The sequence below is a fragment of the Haemaphysalis longicornis genome, unplaced genomic scaffold (genome assembly GCF_048455015.1).
Source record: "Haemaphysalis longicornis isolate Haplotype H1 unplaced genomic scaffold, Haemaphysalis longicornis Haplotype H1 scaffold_1, whole genome shotgun sequence".
NCBI lineage: Eukaryota > Metazoa > Arthropoda > Arachnida > Ixodida > Ixodidae > Haemaphysalis > Haemaphysalis longicornis.
The window spans coordinates 328,921,592-328,940,698 of NW_027526203.1; the positions used below are offsets into that span (position 1 = coordinate 328,921,592).

The 19,107-nt window shown below is 47.2% G+C and overlaps 1 protein-coding gene across 2 annotated transcripts in view; it reads left to right on the forward strand.

Moving 5' to 3' along the window:
• The first annotated feature begins 816 nt into the window (after positions 1 to 816).
• Positions 817 to 19,107, forward strand: part of LOC144151988 (RYamide receptor-like) — a 390,675-nt gene continuing 372,384 nt past the window's right edge. For both annotated transcript variants that reach the window (XM_077683176.1, XM_077683182.1), the window contains exon 1: positions 817 to 1,707. In XM_077683176.1, the coding sequence (XP_077539302.1) occupies positions 877 to 1,707 (831 nt within the window). In that variant the 5' untranslated portion in view covers positions 817 to 876. The remainder of the gene's footprint in view (positions 1,708 to 19,107) is intronic.

The window sequence follows — 19,107 nt, forward strand, 5'->3', positions numbered from 1 at the left end:
TTGATTGATTGATTGATTGATTGATTGATTGATTGATTGATTGATTGATTGATTGAATATTGTTATTGTTGTTGTTGCTGTTGTGGTTATTATTACTACTGCTACTGCTACTGCTACTACTACTTGCTATTTTTTCTTTAACAGTCTGCTAATTCTGTAGTTTCCCGCTGTTTATTCAAATGTCAACGCGCTGCACAACTTGCAAGCTTACCCTTTTGTTTCTATAGCTAGGGATGAGGTTAATTAAACTGTATATGAACCACTCCTGGCTTCTCGCTTGGGGTTTTATGTCAAGCATCCCTGAGTTCTAAGGGATACAATACGAAGGTTGGTCGACTCAGGAATACTTGGGAATTAAATATTAAAAGGCAAATTAGCGCTGCTTTTTATGTCACCTTTCTCCAACGCAGAAGCTACGCGTTCACCGCAAGCTGAGGTGTTGCTCAGACCGAAACAAGGGTTAGTTTTTTTCCGTCCGCAAAGAAGAAACGCCAGCAGTGCCGGTATCCGGGTTAGAACAGTAAGCGGCGCGCGAAGTGGGCCCCTCTGCGTGTTGGCTAATTCCGGCGTCATAATCATCCCGACAGAGGTGCGCGGCGCTAATTATGACGCCCGTAGTGCAGCGCGCAACGAGGGCGGGCGCAGCGTGCCACCGCGAGCTCCGCCGCCGACGCCGTGTCGTCGGCGTGTCACAGCCGGCGGCAGGAGCGTCGAGCACCGGCAGGCGGCGGGGGAGGGCGGGCCGCAGCGCGAGTGAAAGGGGACGCGCGCGCGCCGCCGCCGGCTCCGAAAGCGCGCGTCAGTCAGGACAGCGCACGCCCGCCCGGTCGGCAGCAGTAGCGCGCGCTCGGCACTTGACTGCGCTATGATGCCACGATGACCTCCGAGCCCGGCATGAACCACGACCCGTCGTCGCCGCCTCCCCTGCTGCTGGACAGCCCGTACGTGTCGCAGCAGGACTACGCCAACCTGTCGCTCCTGCCGTCACTCCTCCCGCCGCAGGCCGGCAATGTGAGCGCGGGCAGGATCTACCAGGTGCCCGTGGGCTTCATCGTGCTGCTCTCCATCTTCTACGGACTCATATCACTCGTGGCGGTGGCCGGCAACTTCATGGTCATGTGGATCGTGGCCACGTCGCGCCGCATGCAGACGGTGACAAACTTTTTCATCGCCAACCTGGCCGTGGCCGACATCATCATCGGCCTCTTCTCCATCCCGTTCCAGTTCCAGGCGGCCCTCCTGCAGCGCTGGGTGCTGCCCGAGTTCATGTGCGCCTTCTGCCCCTTCGTCCAGGTGCTCTCAGTCAACGTGTCCATCTTCACACTGACGGCCATCGCGCTCGACCGCTACCGCGCCGTCATGTCGCCCCTCAAGGCGCGCACCACCAAGCTGCGCGCGAAATTCATCATCTGTGGCATCTGGACGCTGGCGGTGGCCGCCGCGCTGCCGTGTGCCCTGGCACTGCGCGTCGAAACGCAGGTCGACCCGCACGCGCTCAACCTGACCAAGCCCTTCTGCCACGAGGTGGGCATCTCGCGCTCGGCCTGGCGCATCTACAACCACGTGCTCGTCTGCCTGCAGTACTTCTTCCCACTGCTCACCATCTGCTTCGTGTACGCGCGCATGGGCCTCAAGCTCAAGGAGAGCAAGTCCCCCGGGAACGCCCAGGGGGCCCGCGACGCCGGAATCCTCAGGAACAAGAAAAAGGTGCGTACACGCATGGCCCACCAGAGTGTGCGGGAGAATTCGCAGCACTACTTCGCGCACTCTCGGCTGATCGGGCATCCACCTTTGAGGGAGAACCAAGTGCGGGGAACAAAAGAGGATACCTCTGAAACTGGGATTCCCTCTGACCGTCTTACCGCTCTAATTGATCTTTTGTGTGCCGTTTCGTTTTCCCTCTTCGCGTCGTGCAATTGCTCCGGCTGAATTTGCATCTTCGGGTAAATGCTTGCTGGAGCTACGTAGTTACGCGCTCAAACTTGGTGTTACAGTTCCTGCATCCAAGGCGAAGGTACGCTGCGCAACTGCTTTGCCTGTTGACGGGTGCCTTCCGCCGTTGGACAACACGTGACTCTTATCCCCTCACACCCATCTATTTGTGTCAAAACAGGTGCAGTACCAAAGCACAAATCTTGAAATCTTTTTTTTTTTGTGCGCGGTTCCAGGTGTTTTTAAAGCAACACAAATTTCACTCGGGAATTCCTAACATAACTTCAACTCGAAGTTTCCGCGTCGCGATCAAAACGGGGCGCTTTCTGTTTACGTAAGCGCCCTGAATTTCTAATGAAATGGTGGCGGGGCGAGGAAGAAAGTTTATGCGACGTCGATAAAAATATAATTTGTACAATTCCATGCAAGTGCCATAGCCAGACTTAAGAAGACCTTCCTTGCTACGGTGGCTTCTGTCACACCTGTGCCCTCATTGAACAGAGTATCAAAGGAGGAACGCGCACGCGGAATGCCTGTTTGCGCAGAAGAGTTGTAGGCGGAGTTTCTCGCACTTTTTCCTTGCTAATCAGTGGAAGTATTCCAGAAGCCGCTCTCTTCTCGAATGCTCTCAATGATTACTGAATTTATTTACTCGGTTTTTATTTATCCCTTAATCTACCATATCTTAGCAAGACACCATTAATGATTGCTCCCTGCTACTATATGTGGCTACATTGCGTTTGTTTATAATTACATTCAAGGCACACGAACGAGGAATATAGTGACGTCCAATAAGTTGCGCACGCAAAATGCAGGTTACCAATTGGTGACAAACGAAGATTTTAATTTCGGAATCGCTTCGTTTCGATTAACGTACACATAAGCTTATTTTCCCAAACTTTCCGTTTTCATGGGGAGCAAGGTGTTGACACCCTTTTTTAAAAATGAACTTTGTGCATATTGTGATAAATATTATTAGGACAAGCTGGCCAACTTGGGTCTCCTTTCATTGCATTTGAACAGGTAACAAAGAAGTAGCTGTGCCCACCCGTAGCGCCCTGTCTCACTGTCTCACGGACTACCCTTATAGTTTCGGTTAGTTCTGGTTCAGTATAGCTGACCCTATATATATATATATATATATATATATATATATATATGTATATATATATATATATATATATACATATATATATATATATATATATATATATATATATATATATATATATATATATATATATATATATATATATATATATATATATATATATATATATATATATATATATATATATATATATATATATATATATATATATTTATATATATATATATATATATATATATATATATATATATATATATATATATATATATATATATCTCACCAGGCGGGCATTTTTTCTCCATCCGCTTTCTTTCTTTCTTTCCAAACTCTTTATCTGTTTCAATGACCTACCACATCCTCCCGTTTGCTTTCCGAGGTTTTCTTGACTGTCAACCGTTATTTCTGCCTCATCTATATATATATATATATATATATATATATATATATATATATATATATATATATATATATATATATATATACACGCACACATCACTGACGTTTGTGGTATTGTTTTAATTTAAAGAAAGGTGTTTGCTAGATTTTTGCCACAGCAATATAAAAAACTAAGGGAAGCAAAACTCGTCGAAAACAATGCTTTCACCACAAAATAAGGCTCGCGCCCATGGCTCGAGCGCTAGGCCTGTTGTAGATTGTATTTCAATCGCCCACAGTTCGAACTTAACCACGCAACGAAGAGGACGATGAAAAAGAGACGTACGGGCAGCACGCAGCACGTGCTGCGCACTTTCGCCTTTGTCAATTTTGAGACAACACGACGCTCGCTGAAATGGATGCTGGATTTGGCGTCTTTTTTCTTGGGCGCCACTAGACGCCGAGGCGTGGTTTTTCCGCAAAGCCCAACAGTCCTAAGATATGGCACGCCAGTAGTGCGAACGTGGCAGAATTGAACTTTGCACACATCCAATGGTGGGACCCAGACAGGAGAGGTACAGCGTCAGGAGGGCGGGTGAGACCGGAGTGGCAGTTACGCGGCAGGGGCGGCAAACGGATGTCGTTTTTCAACGAAATTTGCAGCGACGCGAGCAGATGCCCGGCCAATTTATTTTAGTCGTTGGTATGCACAGGGACGGAAACCTTCTCTTTGACAACAAGTGTTCACTGTAGCCGTATTTATTTCACAATAACCACCCTCCCCTCCCTCTTGCCGTTCATGTATACGCTATCATATCACCAGACAGGCGTTTAGTATTTTGTGCCGCGAGTTTTCGCCCATGAAACTTTCGTGAACGCCATCCTCTGCCATCATCTAAGTTCGGACAAACACAAGAAAACCTGCAAGAAAGGTTCCAGAAACTGTGGCGTACACGCAGAAAACGACGACGTCGAGGATCCGCAGAGGCATATTTTATTTACCTGTTACACGGGTCCCGCCGTCGTTCGGTGAAAACCGCCGTCATAGTAGCGCGGGCTGCTATTCGTCCGAGCCTTGAACCCCCACTGCCAGCTACGTCTCGCGTCATACTGCCCCACTGCAGTTTCTTCATCACCGGCAGCTTAGATTGGCTCACTACAGGGCAGCGGAGCAGGCCTTCCGAATTCTACGAAATTGATGCTGCCTGTATACTGCGCGCTGAGGGTAACTGCTGTTTACTTGCAGGTAAGTCTGCAAACAAGCAGCATTGCATCAGAAATAAGGGGCGTTCAATCATTTTTGTTTTTCAGTTGCAGTGTGCAGTGTGCAGGGGGGGGGGGTACTATATGTGTACGCGTGTGCGCCTTATGTGGGAGGCCGTTAATAGCAACAATGAAGCAGGCCTCCTTACAGACCAAAAAAACATTCTTCGGTCTCTTTGCCACAATGCACCCAAGTGACCGAGACCGCTGCGCCAACGGGCGAACATGACGAATAACGAGGTTCGACATACGATCCGTCTTACCATTTCGGTCTGCCATCCGAAATTTCGCCACACAAACGTCACGCTCGCAATGCGTAATGCCCTACCACGAAACGGTTTCTTTTTTTTTTTTTTTTTCAATGAACTTGCGTGCTGGGCCTCGCCAATGGTCCAATTCCCCCCTTTTATCGCACCGATTGCAACATCGAGGCGAGTCGCCAGGAAGGGCACCCATGGGTGGGTTTTTAGGAGTGTATGTTGAAACCAGTTGGGGTCTTCCCAGAGTCGACGCAGTCGATCGACAAGCTCGGCTGAGACGCAAGTAAAACCCAACCCTAAACGTGATCGCGGCTCGGTCCCGGAACCTGTTATTGCACGCCGTATAAACCTTCGCAAAGTAGTGTCATCGCACTGAGAAACACGCTATAAAATTGCTGCGGATGAAAGGGAAAGTTTGACACGTGTATCAGTGAGGGGATCCGGTGCAAACAAATATTTAATTGCCTCGCCTTCATCTCTTCAAGGGTAGTGAACCTCTGTAGCATTCTTTTTGGTTTTAAAATTGTAGTACCTCTTCTCTCGGCCCTTAAAAATGCCGTAAAAATACGCGGAAAAGGCTATTTGATTGTCACTTGTCCTGTATTCGTTCTTTACATCCCGACTCTTACCGAGGAAGGAGAATAATTTTTGTCATCGGCGTTAAACTTTTCCAACCTTCTCCACTTTGCGCGATCCCCGCAGGGCGTTAGTAAATACATAAAGTTCTTTCCCCATTTATACGAGCAGAACAGACGCCGCTGTTTAAACATTGTGAAATGCAAATAGCGAACGTTTTTCCGTATAAACTAAGCACACACAAATGACATGCGAAAAATGGTACGAGCCAAATGGGCGCTACACTCTTTCGTAACATTCCTTGCGGCTGTAATTAACTTGAGCGAGCGCTCTTTAATTTGTTCTCTGAAACTAGGAAGAAATGGTAAGACCGTAGCCACTGTGCCCATATCTGCTTTCAATGTACTGGTGGTGCGCTAACTATCAATTAATGGTCTAAACCCAGTTACGGCACGGGATTGAGCTTTTAGAGCGGCTCGCAGCCATACACGCGTAAGCCGTACATTTGTAGCTCGCCCTGTGCTTCTCGCAGTCTCTCTGTGATGCTTCGTTACACTGCTATTGAGCGGCGCGCGCATACAACGCGGGTGGTTGCAAATCGTGCGCTTGTAGAATAGCGATCCCTCAATGCCACGGTAACCGACCGTCAATGGCATTGTTTCGTCACCACTTAATCGGGGGAATTCCGGGCACGTCGGGCGGAGGGGATGCTTGTAATTACCCCTATTTCAAGACTGACGTACACAAGCAAACAAAAAAAGGCGGTGCTCTTGCAACTTCTGGTGTGGATCGTAATGCGCAAGCATGATGGAGCGTTGGCAGCTGTTGGCGAGGGGAGATACGACCTCTCGCAACTCTGTTAATAGCCCAACCCAGGATTGCGGCGTCGCATACGAACTGAGGGGGTGTCTAGGCTGAAGCCCTATCCGCTTCTCACCACGAGGCTGGCAAAACGAAAACAAAACAAAAAAAGTGTCCGGAGGGTTTATTTGAAGGTAAAAATATCACATTTAGTTACCCAAGCTCTGTTTTCCGCATAAACTGGAAATAATGGAGCTAAACGAACTCTGAGTAAGATTAATAACTGAAGTCCTCGACATGGAGCAATCAAGGATAACGTATCCGAAGTGTGCATTCTAGATGCATCGTTACGAAAACCAAATTTTCTTTCGTGGGAATGTTTCATGTACTAGCACTTTAACGTATTACCTCGGTCCTTATTTTTCTGTTTTTTTTTTAAACACGCTAGAAAGCCGGCAGGTTTAAGTATAAAAAACCGTGTAGGACCGCGTAATACCGTACCAGGAATGCACAGTGACTACTTTACACCGAGTTCACAGTTTTGACACTGTGGTAAAATCTCCAGGGTGCGCTCGCTCGTGAGCAGACGACACGCATAGCTGGGGGTCCTCATTCAAGTCAGTTCCTGCTACTTGGCGGGTAATTAAGGGAAGCCAGAGCTTCGCTTGAACGTTAAGGAATTTGTACCCGTAATCTTTCCGCATCAGTAAAATTAAAACGCCTTATCCAGACTGGCAAAAGAGTGAAACGTTGAATGCAGAAATATCATAGGTACAGCACTCACCACTTTTTTAGCCGAAATTATGTTTTGAAATAGTATTTCTTTATTACAATGCGCTAATTAAAGCAGGTTGCACTGTGGTTTAGAGTCGTTATTGTGAGCATTGATTTACGTAGCCGTGCAGCCTATTTAACGTCACTTGCAAAAAATGCGCTTATAAATGTTCCACATGTTTCACAACTTCGGCATACGGCGTTTGAAGTTATCGTCTTTCATTTTAGCCAACAAAATTTCGTAGTCGGTCCCTGTAGACATTGGTATGAGTAACACGAAGACGCATACGAAATCCATGACTCTGCAAGCGTCGGAGTCATTACTGTAGGACGTGTTGCTGGTGGAGTTGGTACATATTACAGAATTAAGGTTTAGCGCAGCGAAAGACACGGACGGTGAAAGACACGGACGGTCCTTTTCGCCGTCCGTGTCTTTCGCTGCGCTAAACCTTAATTCGGAGCTATTAAATGATTTAGTAAGACATGCCTAAATAATGTGGCATTCCTTTAACCTTGTTAAATTGTTTAGTAAGCCTGAAACTTGTCTATAATTATATATATCCTCAATCTTTAGGGCAAAAGTGATTAGATAGCTTTACTGATTCATAAAAGCGCGCTTAAAGTCGACTGCGGTTAAAGTTGGTTTTAGAGAATTCTAATAAGCTTTTATTGACGCCATTTCTATCAGTAGCATTTATACGCCAACCCCAGTGCGACAACTATAGGGTTTAAGATATAAAAACAAGATAAGATATAAAAATTACGCCCACCTCCCCTCGCGGGAACCCTGGTGTGATGCAACGCATCTCATGGGGGGTTCCATTGGCGTTTTCCATCGTATTCATTACGCTTATAGCAGGGATTCTCACGCGATGGGGAGGTGGGCGGACGACCGTCGACTGAGACCGCCGGAGCGCGGCATGCCGCTTTATATTCACAGCGCCCGAAGGAGATGAGAGCGCGGAGAGAGAGAGTACTGCACATGCGCAGCGCCGAGCGCAGCGCCGCCCACCGGCGCCTAGCAACGGAGTTAGAGTTCGCTGCGCCGACCCGCAGCTGTTTGGGAGAGAGTGTTCGCTATCGGAGAGAGGAGAAGAGGAGAGGCGCAGCTTTGCGGACAACGCCGGACAGACGCAGGAAGGACAGAGGGGCGAGCATGCGATGCGTTGCATCTAAAAATAAACACGTTTCGCCTCTCGTATACAGGAGCTCCGTACAAAATAATGATCAGGACGGAAGTTGTTGGCTTAGGATGTGATGTCAGCAACGTGCGTACACGTGTGGGCAGTTGCCTCCATTGGGACTAAGTGTGTGCTGCGTGCTCTGGATTTTTAGGGAATCGAGCTAAAGCCGACCGTTCAAGTTCTGTCCTTTTTCCGTAACTGAGTGAACAAGTAGTCTCAAATGTGCACTTCCATATTTCAAGGAAGCGCGGGCCGCTTCAACAAGATCAATAGCTGTTGCAGGTATGATGCAGCTGTCCTTTCAGGTTTCGACAAAAAGGCAGTAACAAGTCAAGGCATGCAGGCGGCTGTCAAGCAGTTGGACCAACCTCCTGCTTTTCACGTGTGCTGCGTACAAACTGTTTTTTTAGCGACAACTCGCCTTCTCTCAGCCAAACGAAAGTGCCGGACATAGACACGTGTTTCTGTACAAGGAGATGTACTTACCTCAGTTGTTTGTCACTTCACTCTGTATCAGATGAGCCTCGCTGAACATGGTCGAACCGCGTTGCTTGTTCGTGGTACGGATAGCAGGGCGCCCAGATTTGGCTCCACATACGGCCGCAAATAAACCGCATACGCTGAGTACAGCGCCTGCTCAAGCACTACACGAGCACAAGGGTGGATTGGAGGAGCGCCTGGGGTGCTTTTCTCCATGCGCGTATTTATTCCGCCGCATATTTCCCGCGACGCCTCTTCCAGGATGCCTGCCTAGTATGTACCACTTGGCTAGAGTGACTCTAACTTGGCGAAGACTTGAGTGGGGAAGGAAGTCAGGGAGTCGACGCTGGAGGGCGGTATCGCTGCAGCTCCCTGTTTCTGCTGCTGAAATGGGCTACTCTTAGGGCATATTGGCTTTACCCGAAAGATGTGTTCTGCAAGCGTCTCCGCTTATATTGCCAATATGTGGCAAAGCACTTCGTAGATTACGAACAGTTCCTCCGTTAGGGTCAATAACGAGAAAGCCGAACTCCAATCCGGAATACGATTATTCTCGCCAAAATGCGTTGGCGTGAACGATTGTTGCCTGACTCTTTCTCCTCCCCGATTTCGTTCTCGCTTCTCTCTAGTGCCGACTACAACGTACAGTCATGGACAAATGAAATACGAACACGAAAATATGAAGCAGAACACACAAATAGCACGATTTGTTTGCGTGCAAGTGAAACTGTCGAGTGGCTTTATTACAGCAACAAAAGTTTGGGACGTGGCTTTCGAAATATAGAACTAGCAAGCCATTATTTTTTCTCCTCTCTTCATATTCTTTCATTTTGATTGTTCTTGTTCATATTTTTATGTTCGCATTTAATTTGTCCATGACTGTACACTTGTTAGCGCGGAAGCAGTGCGTTTACCCCCCTGGATTTCATTTATGTAAAACGAAGCCTCAGCAACGGCGTCACTGTTTTCACATGCGTAGCAAAGTGTCACTTACCCGCAGAGTCGAACATACCCGCGATACACATGTATTTGACAACGCCTTGTTAGCAGGAATATGGGGGTCTGTCGCAAAATATTCTGCGGTTGGCGCCGCCAAACCGTCTCTCAGTGTTTTTTCTCGTGCGGTGTAAATGTAATTGGTAAGCCTTCGTTCACGGCTCTTAACCATCGCTGCGGTAAAAGAAGTAAGCAATAGTTCTTCGTAGCCGTGAATGTATACGCCAGATTCTTTTACTTATGGACTGTTCTTTCAATATCCAAGATATTAAGGAGAAATGGGGGCTCTTACGAGAATTGGCCGGACCAAACTCTGCAGTTATCGAGATCTAACAGCATATCAGAAGACCATTGGCGCGACGAATGCGGTTCGCGTGTCATCTGACAGGCACAACCATTTACCGTAACTTAGGGTGAATGATTGTGCCCGTCACATGACAAGAGCGTATGATACTTACGGGTAAGCCGTAGGGAGCGATTATTATACAGCACACAGCCATAGTGGTTCAGTGCGCCTGCTGTTTACGTAGGGTTGTTGTTTTCGAGTAAAACCCGATTTTAACAGATTCCTACACCCCGAACATGTTTCAGGAGAATCGGGTTAAACTTGATTTTTTCACGTACGCCCGACGACTTCTGAAGAACATGTCCAACACGTCAGAAACAACCCCCAAATTTTACAGAAGATTACAGAATTCGGTCTCAAAACAGGTCTCTATAAAGTAGTATGATGGCGGATCGTTCACCCTCTCTCTAGATGTACCCCCAAACACACCCCTTGTGGCTCCTGAACGGCTCCTTTTGGATACCCCAATCATGGTCGTAGTAGAGTGCCCTCGTCACAACTTCACCTGTGCATATCGTGCTAAGTGAACGCTCACAGTGCAGTGCAGACTTTATATGAACAATCTTCCCCTCCCCTTTTCCCCGTGCCCCACACCAGGGCCTATTGGCCTCCTCCTGTAATAAAGTCATCCATTCCATTCCGCTAATGAACCTTTTCATAGCAGCAATCTGCACAATGGTGCGACGACGGCCTGCCGTTCTCAACCAGCTCTTGCTGGAAGCAAGGCCCGCAAACGCAGCTTCGGCACTCATTACGTATTGGCATGACTCTACCGCTCTCTACCCCAGGCTGGCAAATTCTGCACTGACATTTTTGTTCCTAGCTAATGGAAGCTTTCTTGTCGAGCAAACGTTCGACCAGCTGAGATACGTTCTGCGGTCAGACAGGTCTCGAATGATGACCGGAATGTTGCGCAAGCAGATGATAATCTATGTGAACAAGTTTTTAGCGAAACATCAATGACCATCTTTCCATTAAATAAATTTTCATTTCTTAGAAGTTATCAGTGATCATTACTGTCATAGTTACTGATTAATTTCTAAACAAATGCGAAATTCCGGAAAGCATTTTCTAGAAACCCCTGATGTCTCCCGATTACCAGCCTGAATAAACACCAATTTCAACGCGTTGAAGTCAAGAAGCTCGTGATAGTGTCTAAAATAAACCGTGCATTACTTATTACGCCTGTAGATGTAACCCGACAAATCACGAACTTCTGAATGGTTTTAAAAAAAAGACCCGATTTCTCCCCGATTGTCACATCTAAAAATAGCACCCGATTTTTACCTCCCGATTTTAACAAAATATAAAACCCGAAAACCACAAACCTATGTTTACGGCATCAAAAAATTTGCTCTGGGCACTTACGTCTACTGACGAGCTTTGAAGGCGAAAGCATTGTGGCTTGCCCTGGAGATACTCATGAAAGACTTCTCCATCGTGTTTGCGCACATTAAGGGTTCTCCGTTTTCGGGATTTAAATATTTTTAAAATCGGGTTGCAAAAATCGGGTGCTCTTTTTCAAACTTATAATCGGGAAGAAATCACGTTTTCTTGTAAAACCATTCCGAAATTCGGGATTAAATCCACAGATGTACTAAGTAATACCAGAGTTCATTTAATACACTCAGTTTATTTTTCCAGTAGGTATCACCAGCTTCGTAACTCTAACGCGTTATAATTGGTGTTTGTTTCAAGCTGTGACCGGGGCGAAATCAGGATTTTCTAGCAAATACTCTCCGAACTTTGGCGTTTGTTTGGAAATAAATCAGTAATGACGACAGTAAAGAGCATCGATAACTTCTAATAAATTAAGCATTTTATTCACAAAAAGCTGGTCATCGATTTTTCGCATTTCCTTGTTCATGTTCACTATCGTCATGCTTTACGCTTTAAATGCATGTGTTACGCTTATGCGCATTACTTGAGGTCTGTGCTCCTGCCAGCCCGACCAGCCACATTTCGACGACAATGCAGAACTCAAGGATTAAAGGGACACTGAAGTGATTTGTAAACAATTCCGGGATTACTAGCGTAGATTGTAGTACGAAGTATCTAGGCCATGTTTCCACCACTCTCGCTGCGTTTACGCGACTTTATTCAGTTCAAAAATCAATTCGAAAATGCTGTCCTCCTCTATGTATCCTCCTTGCCGATTTTCTATGATGTTTCGTATAGCGTCAAAACAAGATGGCTTGGATTGACTGCAATGCTGCACAGCTATCCGCCCTCCGACAGAATCAGTCGGCCAGGCGTTTATTCGGCCGGCCCCCGGCGGGTCACCGCAATTCGTTCGCTCAGTTGAAACACGCTTGCGCCTGGAAAAATGTGCTTTTAGTTTGTTAGTTTGTAGACGGTATCAAGTCCTAAGTCCGAGTAGCTCCACACAAGCGCACATGCGACGCTTCGCTAACTGGTAGGCTAGTAGAAAAATTGAAAAATCTACGGCCGATTAAAGCTGGAGAAGACTCAGCGAAGTAAATATAGGTACTAAGGAATTAAAAGCAACCGAAACTTTTATTTACGGCGTAAAAACAAGGTGCTAGAAGCACTTTTTGCGTTGAGTGAACTTGCACAGCGGCCAGCAGCACGACGACACATTCGCGATCAATTTTGTGCCTAAGGAATGTAGTCGCTAGAGATGGGAATTTGGGGGACGCTTACTGCACGAGCGTTTTTCAAGAAATATTTATCGAAGCTAATTGGAACGCTAAAACTAAATAAGTATGTAAAGAGACTATACAATATATACTTTATATTTTCATTATTGACAGAGCTGTCTTATGGCCGAGAGGTCTGAAGCATTAGAACCGTTATTTTGCGATTCGCAAATTGGAATTCCCGATGGAGCAGTTTTTTTTTTTTTTTGAAGTTGATTTGTTTCTTTTTGGGCAATGTTTTCTGTACTGAATGAATTATGTTTGCCGGAACGTTCATTGCTCGAAGAGGGAGTTCGCAGAACGCGTGCAGATTAACACTGACGCGCTGGCGAGTTCCCGTTGCCGTGGTGTTGCCATAAGCACCGATTGCTTGCGGCCACAGTCCCGATTCAGCCTGCCCTTGGTCTGGTGCGAACACGCCTCTTAAAATACAGGCACGAGCCGGGCAAGCTCCAAAGGCGGGGGAAGAGCGCATCGCATTTGAGCTTCTCCGGTGACGCGGAGGGCGTTCATCCACTGCGTACGCCTCGGCAACTAATCATAACGATTCCAAGCCGCGCTGGCAGGCTTTTAAAGCCGACAACATGGCAGGAGCGCGGTATGCCGATTACTGAGATATTGAGAATGCCCAGCCAACGATAACGTCGGATGCGAAGCATGTTATTTCACAGGACGGAAACCGAAACTGTTTCGAATTCTAATCTTCGACATCGTCCAATCTCAGTAACATCTTGTATGGACGTCACTTCTTTGGTTGGTGCGGCCGCCGCAAACCGCGCAAGGTAGTTTTTCTTTTTTCCGGCTTTATAAAATAAATATGCCCTTATGGACCGGATAAACGATCAAAACTGCGTTCATTTGAGCAAGGCTACGGAATGCAATCAATAACAGAACCATGACAAATTCACTTCAGTGTCCGCTTAAGACCATTACAAGAGGATTATTACGAGTTTTCCCGCTACATTCCTCAGTTCTTGTTCTTTTAACATTGTTGTAATGTTTTAAGGTGATCTTTATTGCCTTGTCTCCCATCATTTCTTCGCGGGTTCCCCCTCTCCCCCGGAATTCGATCATTCGTACACCCCTGCCCCACAGTGGCAAAAATTTACCTGCCCATAATTTCAATTGAACCTAGCTTCGAAAATCTCCCTACATGTGACAAATTACTGCCCTAGGATGCTGCTTTTCCACCTGATCCCTCCGCGCATTTGTAAGCGTGTTCAAGGGGGTCCTACAACAATTACGATAAATGTTTTCCCTCTCTCCTTCATGTCTGGAAGCGCTACAAAAGTTGTATGGTATGGCCAGCACATGACGGTGCTCCATTATTTGCTATAAAATGACCTTGCACCTCGAAATAAGGCAAGATGAGGCATTCTGAGTAACGTTCCCAGTAACCTGATTCGAGTAGATATATCGTGGACGGCTGAAGTAAGAACTGCATGTGTTTATTCACCGGGTTAAAAAGACGTTTGAAATGTTCGAAACGATGTTCTAAAAATGTGTTAAAATTGTCTGAAGAAATGCTGAAGCGAAGAGAATCAAAAGCGGGAAGGAAGACTGTCACACAATTGTGGTGTCATTTAGTGGCCGATGATTCGGACGGGAGAAGCGACAAACACTCCCCCCACCCCTCCACCCCACCTTCGAATTCGCTGATGTGGTTCGGACCTGCTAACCGGCGATAGGTCCACGCCTGATTAGCCGCTGGCGTGAGGCACGAAACGGGGCACGGGATAACCGTTTCAAAACAAAGCACATTTACTTTCTCTACATACACAGGAAATCCAGAACAGCCCGACACAGAGGATATGACGACTAAACAACGCACTCCAGTTGACCCCCCGTTGGGGTCAGAACTGCCAAGAAACCGAAACAGAGTACATTGATGACAATGAAAGAAACCGTACTCGCCGTTACGAGCCGAAGAAGGAGGCGACAGTAGATGAAGGGGATAGTAAAGTGCAGAATAGGCCTGGTTGGAGGCTTCCCCCAACTGCTAACAGAGGCCTTCGAGGAATACATACAGCATGGTGCACTGAAGGAGGCGCATAGTCCCCTTACAGAAGTACAACAGAGAAGACTATTAGAAAGAGTCCGAAGGGTGGAGAAGGGGAGAACAGCTTAGCTGCGATCCGGCTGATGATCTCGCCGGGGGGGCGGAGGCTGTCGGCCGTCTGTGGTGGGCGCCGCTCATCAGCGACGCAATTTGGGCGAACTTCGGCCACGCACTTTTACCTCTTTGAGGCGATCTTCCGGGGCCCGGAGTTCACCGCCGTCGTCGCTCGGCCTCCCCAGCACAGCCCTCAAGGCCGACGCCGCGTCCCGACCGTCCGTCTGGCCACCGCCAGTTCTCACTCCGTTCTTCCCGCAAACCCCGCGCTGCACCGTGCACACAGTCCCTCGGGCCGCGCGTCTTCGAGAATCCGCGGGGCATAGGCTCCCGTTGGCCGCGGCACTCTCGCGTACCTCTCTCCCCGAAACACATGGCCAGCCGACCCGGGTGCGACAATGGAGGTGAAAACACTCGCCTGCTACGCTGTACAGCTCCCCTAAGCTTGGCAAAAAATGACGAGCAGCAAAAAAAAAAAGAAAAAAAGAAAAAAAAAACACTCACGGAGGGACATGAATTTCGCGACAAAGACAACAAAAAATCAACGGCAGCCACCAAAGTCGCCCCTCCGGCATCAAAAGCCCTAACGCGCTACTTGTTGCGTGGAGCGAACGAGCCCAGCACCGGGCAGACTAAAGAGGCAGCGTGCCATGTGTCGTTCGACTCATAACTTTGATCGCGTAGCTCCCAATTGCCAAGGTACAGCGTGCGATTCGGCTTCAGCAAACCCTGTTGAGCGTGGCCGAGACTCATACCTATAGCAGGAACTTCCGCGTCCTGAAATAGCACCACTGCAGCTAATTAAAAAAAATTCCCGCGCCTTCCCGCGCGGGGAACACGAGTAAATGCAGAGCATTGGGGGTCGTTAACGCCGCGTAAAGTCGCGTTAGGGTGGGTAGTTGGGTCGTAGTTGCGTTGGTGTTCGTTTGGGGTAGAGAGAGGAGAGTAAAGACGCGTTAGGGTGGGTAGTTGGGTCGTAGTTGCGTTGGTGTTGTTTTGGGGTAGAGAGAGGAGAGCGAGACGTGAGTGTATATAGGGCTGAATGCGTCATTTATGCGCGCGCAGTAGAGGGAGAGCAGTACGGGGGGGAGAGCACGCATGCGCAAGCAGCGCGCGCCCTTCCACGCCCCACCGCGCTGCTATCACGCAACTGTTACGCCGACACCGCGACGGAGCGAACGGGCTGACTACGACGCATGCGTGCGCCAGCTGCTGTTGAGAGAGAGGAGGGATGGAGGAGAGGCGCACCTGCTGCGGACGCGGAGCTGTGGACGCCGTCCGACGCAGGAAGAGGCGAGGCTATGAAATGCTCTGCATTTAAAAAGGGCCTCACATGGTTCTCCCAACAAGTGAAGTGTTGGATGAGCATCTACCCCCTCTTCTTGTCTTCTTTTTGTTGTAATTGAAATCAACTGGAAATACGATAAATAAAACTCGCATAGAGGGATCTCACCCGAAACTCTGTATTCCCAGTTACTTTTTTTCCCACCGTATATCGCAGTGACTCCAATACATTTAGAGTATTGGCATTCATCTCGACCCTAACCTTACATATAAATCTCACGTTTCCAATCTTAAGCAAAAAACTGCTTTGGCATACAAGCTTTCACTAAGGCTCGGCGCTTAATTTCCCTCGCCATGCTTTGTTTTCTTTATATTTTGCTTTTGTTCACATTCATTTCATTATGGCGTTTTTTCATGGGGCAACGCGTACTCTTCGCACGTTTCATCGGTTCAACATGCTCAAAATCAGTCTATTCGCATTATACGTTTAGTTCATGTCATTCCTCTGCCTCAGGTCTACTACGTCCGAATAACAACTATCAATTAATGCAGTATTTTACTACAACTTTGATATTTTTTTGCACTGTTACCATTCATGTGACTTCATTGATTGTGTTAGTTAACGAAGCAAATACTTCACGGGATTTTCAAGTAATAACAATTTACTATTACCAACTGTTCGTAGTAATTACGATGAAAAAACATTTTGTTTCGCAGCTGTGACGTTGTGGAATAGTATGCCGGTCATGGTCAAGTCATCGTCATCATTAGATGCTTTAAAAAAATCTTAGTGGGTTTCTTTTGGTTTAACTAGGACCCTGTTCTTGTTCTTATTAGTTACGATTGTTATTTTCTGGTGTTTTCTTGTGCCTGTATTTCCTTCGTGTTATCTTCAAATTGTTTGTATAGTTTTTTGTGTTTATATTAGGCTTACTTTTTGAGTGTATCCACATTATAGACTAACTTCACTTGTCTTTTTATACTCCTAAATCATATGATGAGCTCTTACGCCAATTTGCTGCTTTCACGAATGTGTTTGTGTATTCGTAATCGAGGGTCGCCTTACAGTCTGTTGATTCTGGGACCGTCGTCAGTATAAAAATATGTTTGCATTGTTTAATTTATGAAATAAATTTTCATTTTCACTTTCAAAAAGTGTGTCTCCGATTATTATATTTCTGTCACCATATATCCAACGCTATTTATACAGTTGACTCCTTTGAGAACGTGGTTTCAAAAAGGAACTTTCCTTGCGCAATCATTCCGTCGTTTCAGAGACGTATCGCTGTGGATAATATCATTCAACACTCGTGAGGGAAAATATAGCTCTCATCTGGAGCGCCAATTTCCATATTCCATCTGTACGGGTAACCTGCGGCGGTGTAGCAAAGGCTAAAATGAGAAACATAGGGCGCTGCATATAAACGGGCTTGCAAAGAAGGAAGAAAAAGATGTAGCGGAAGTGCTGGAGCTTTCATCGCAAGAAACACAAGAACGTTGACCGCAGAGGTGGAGAGCGGAGCGCTTGTACCAAGAGTGAGCGAGCCCATTTTGGGGACGCAGTATAAATGACAGGAGGCTGGTTTCATTCGGCTCTTAGCTTTCCGCAGGTGCTCTCCTGGGGCCTGCGAATTATTCGGGGTGTGCCATAATTCAGCTCAGTGCTTAGGAACATAATGTATACATAATGAATTGCGGGAGGCGGAAGGCGCAGTGTGTTTAAGCGTTCATATCCACGTGTGAAAATACAACTGGAAAGCCTTTTAATGCAATGTATACGGGCTAAATTGTGGCCGCAGCCTTGTCGTTTGAAAGAAATTTGCAACATTTCATGAAGGCTGGAATTTTCGATGGTGCATGACGGTATTTGCCGCAAAGTATTACGGTGCGCGTTGGTATCTGGCCCGTATGAGCAGTGCAGCTGCAGCCATTGTCCTGCCCCCAATCACTAGAGTGGAGGCGGTGGTGAAAAGATCTGAAATAGGGATCAGGCGTGCGCACGTGCGGGAGTGTGTGTGTGTGTGGGAGGAATACACGTGTGGTCCCATTATGTGCTGTTGCCAATTCCTTAGAAATAGAAATTAACCAAGCGTTTCTCCTTTAATTATCGATAGCTTGCCAAAAATATATTAAGGTTAATCTTTGTAAGAGCGCAGAATATGCTGACAGCTGATGGTTGTACGCTTCGTCTCATCCTGTGTGCTCTTTCCTTGTCCTGTTTTAAAACAGCGTGGTTCAAGAAGAATGTACTCATACACACAAAGAGAAATACATGCCGCCCACAGTGTCCGCTCCTCCCCCTATAGTGAGGGCAGATCGTTCTTACTTTCTATCGTCATTACTACGAATGACACGTTGTTACATTTTCGAGGGAGTCCCCGTACAGAGCTCCGTCGCCTCCGTCATATAGTGGTAGCGTGGTGGACAAGCGGAAGCAGAAGCAGCTGCCTTGGTGTTGACGACAAAGAGCCGAGAGCAACCTTAACTGGTTTACTGCATGGCGAGAGATGAACAGCGAAGATGAAGAGCCTTGCAAACGAGCTTACAGCATGACTCGGACTGAGCAGCGCTCCTTACAGAAGCCTGATGCGGCCTGACATCGGTCACTGAAAGCACTGAATTTATACACAGAAGCGTCAATGGCTCCACGCCTTCCCAGTGCTTTGCACATGGCCCGAACAATGCACAGACACACAAGAACACTCTTTCCAGGTCTCATGATAGCCGCCGCTCGTTCAATCTGAGAGATGGGAAACGAGAGACCTCCACGGGCGGTGTCCGCTCGCAGATTCAAGTATCAACACGACCCCACTAAAACCAGTTTGTTCCGGATTTTGGAACTGCCGCGAGCGCGAATCTTCCCTAGCAAGGGCCCGCGCGGCTGACACGCTCCTGCGTGTCGTGGCTTCTTTGAGGAGGGCGGCTTTACCGCAGCACACGAGAACTTCACCG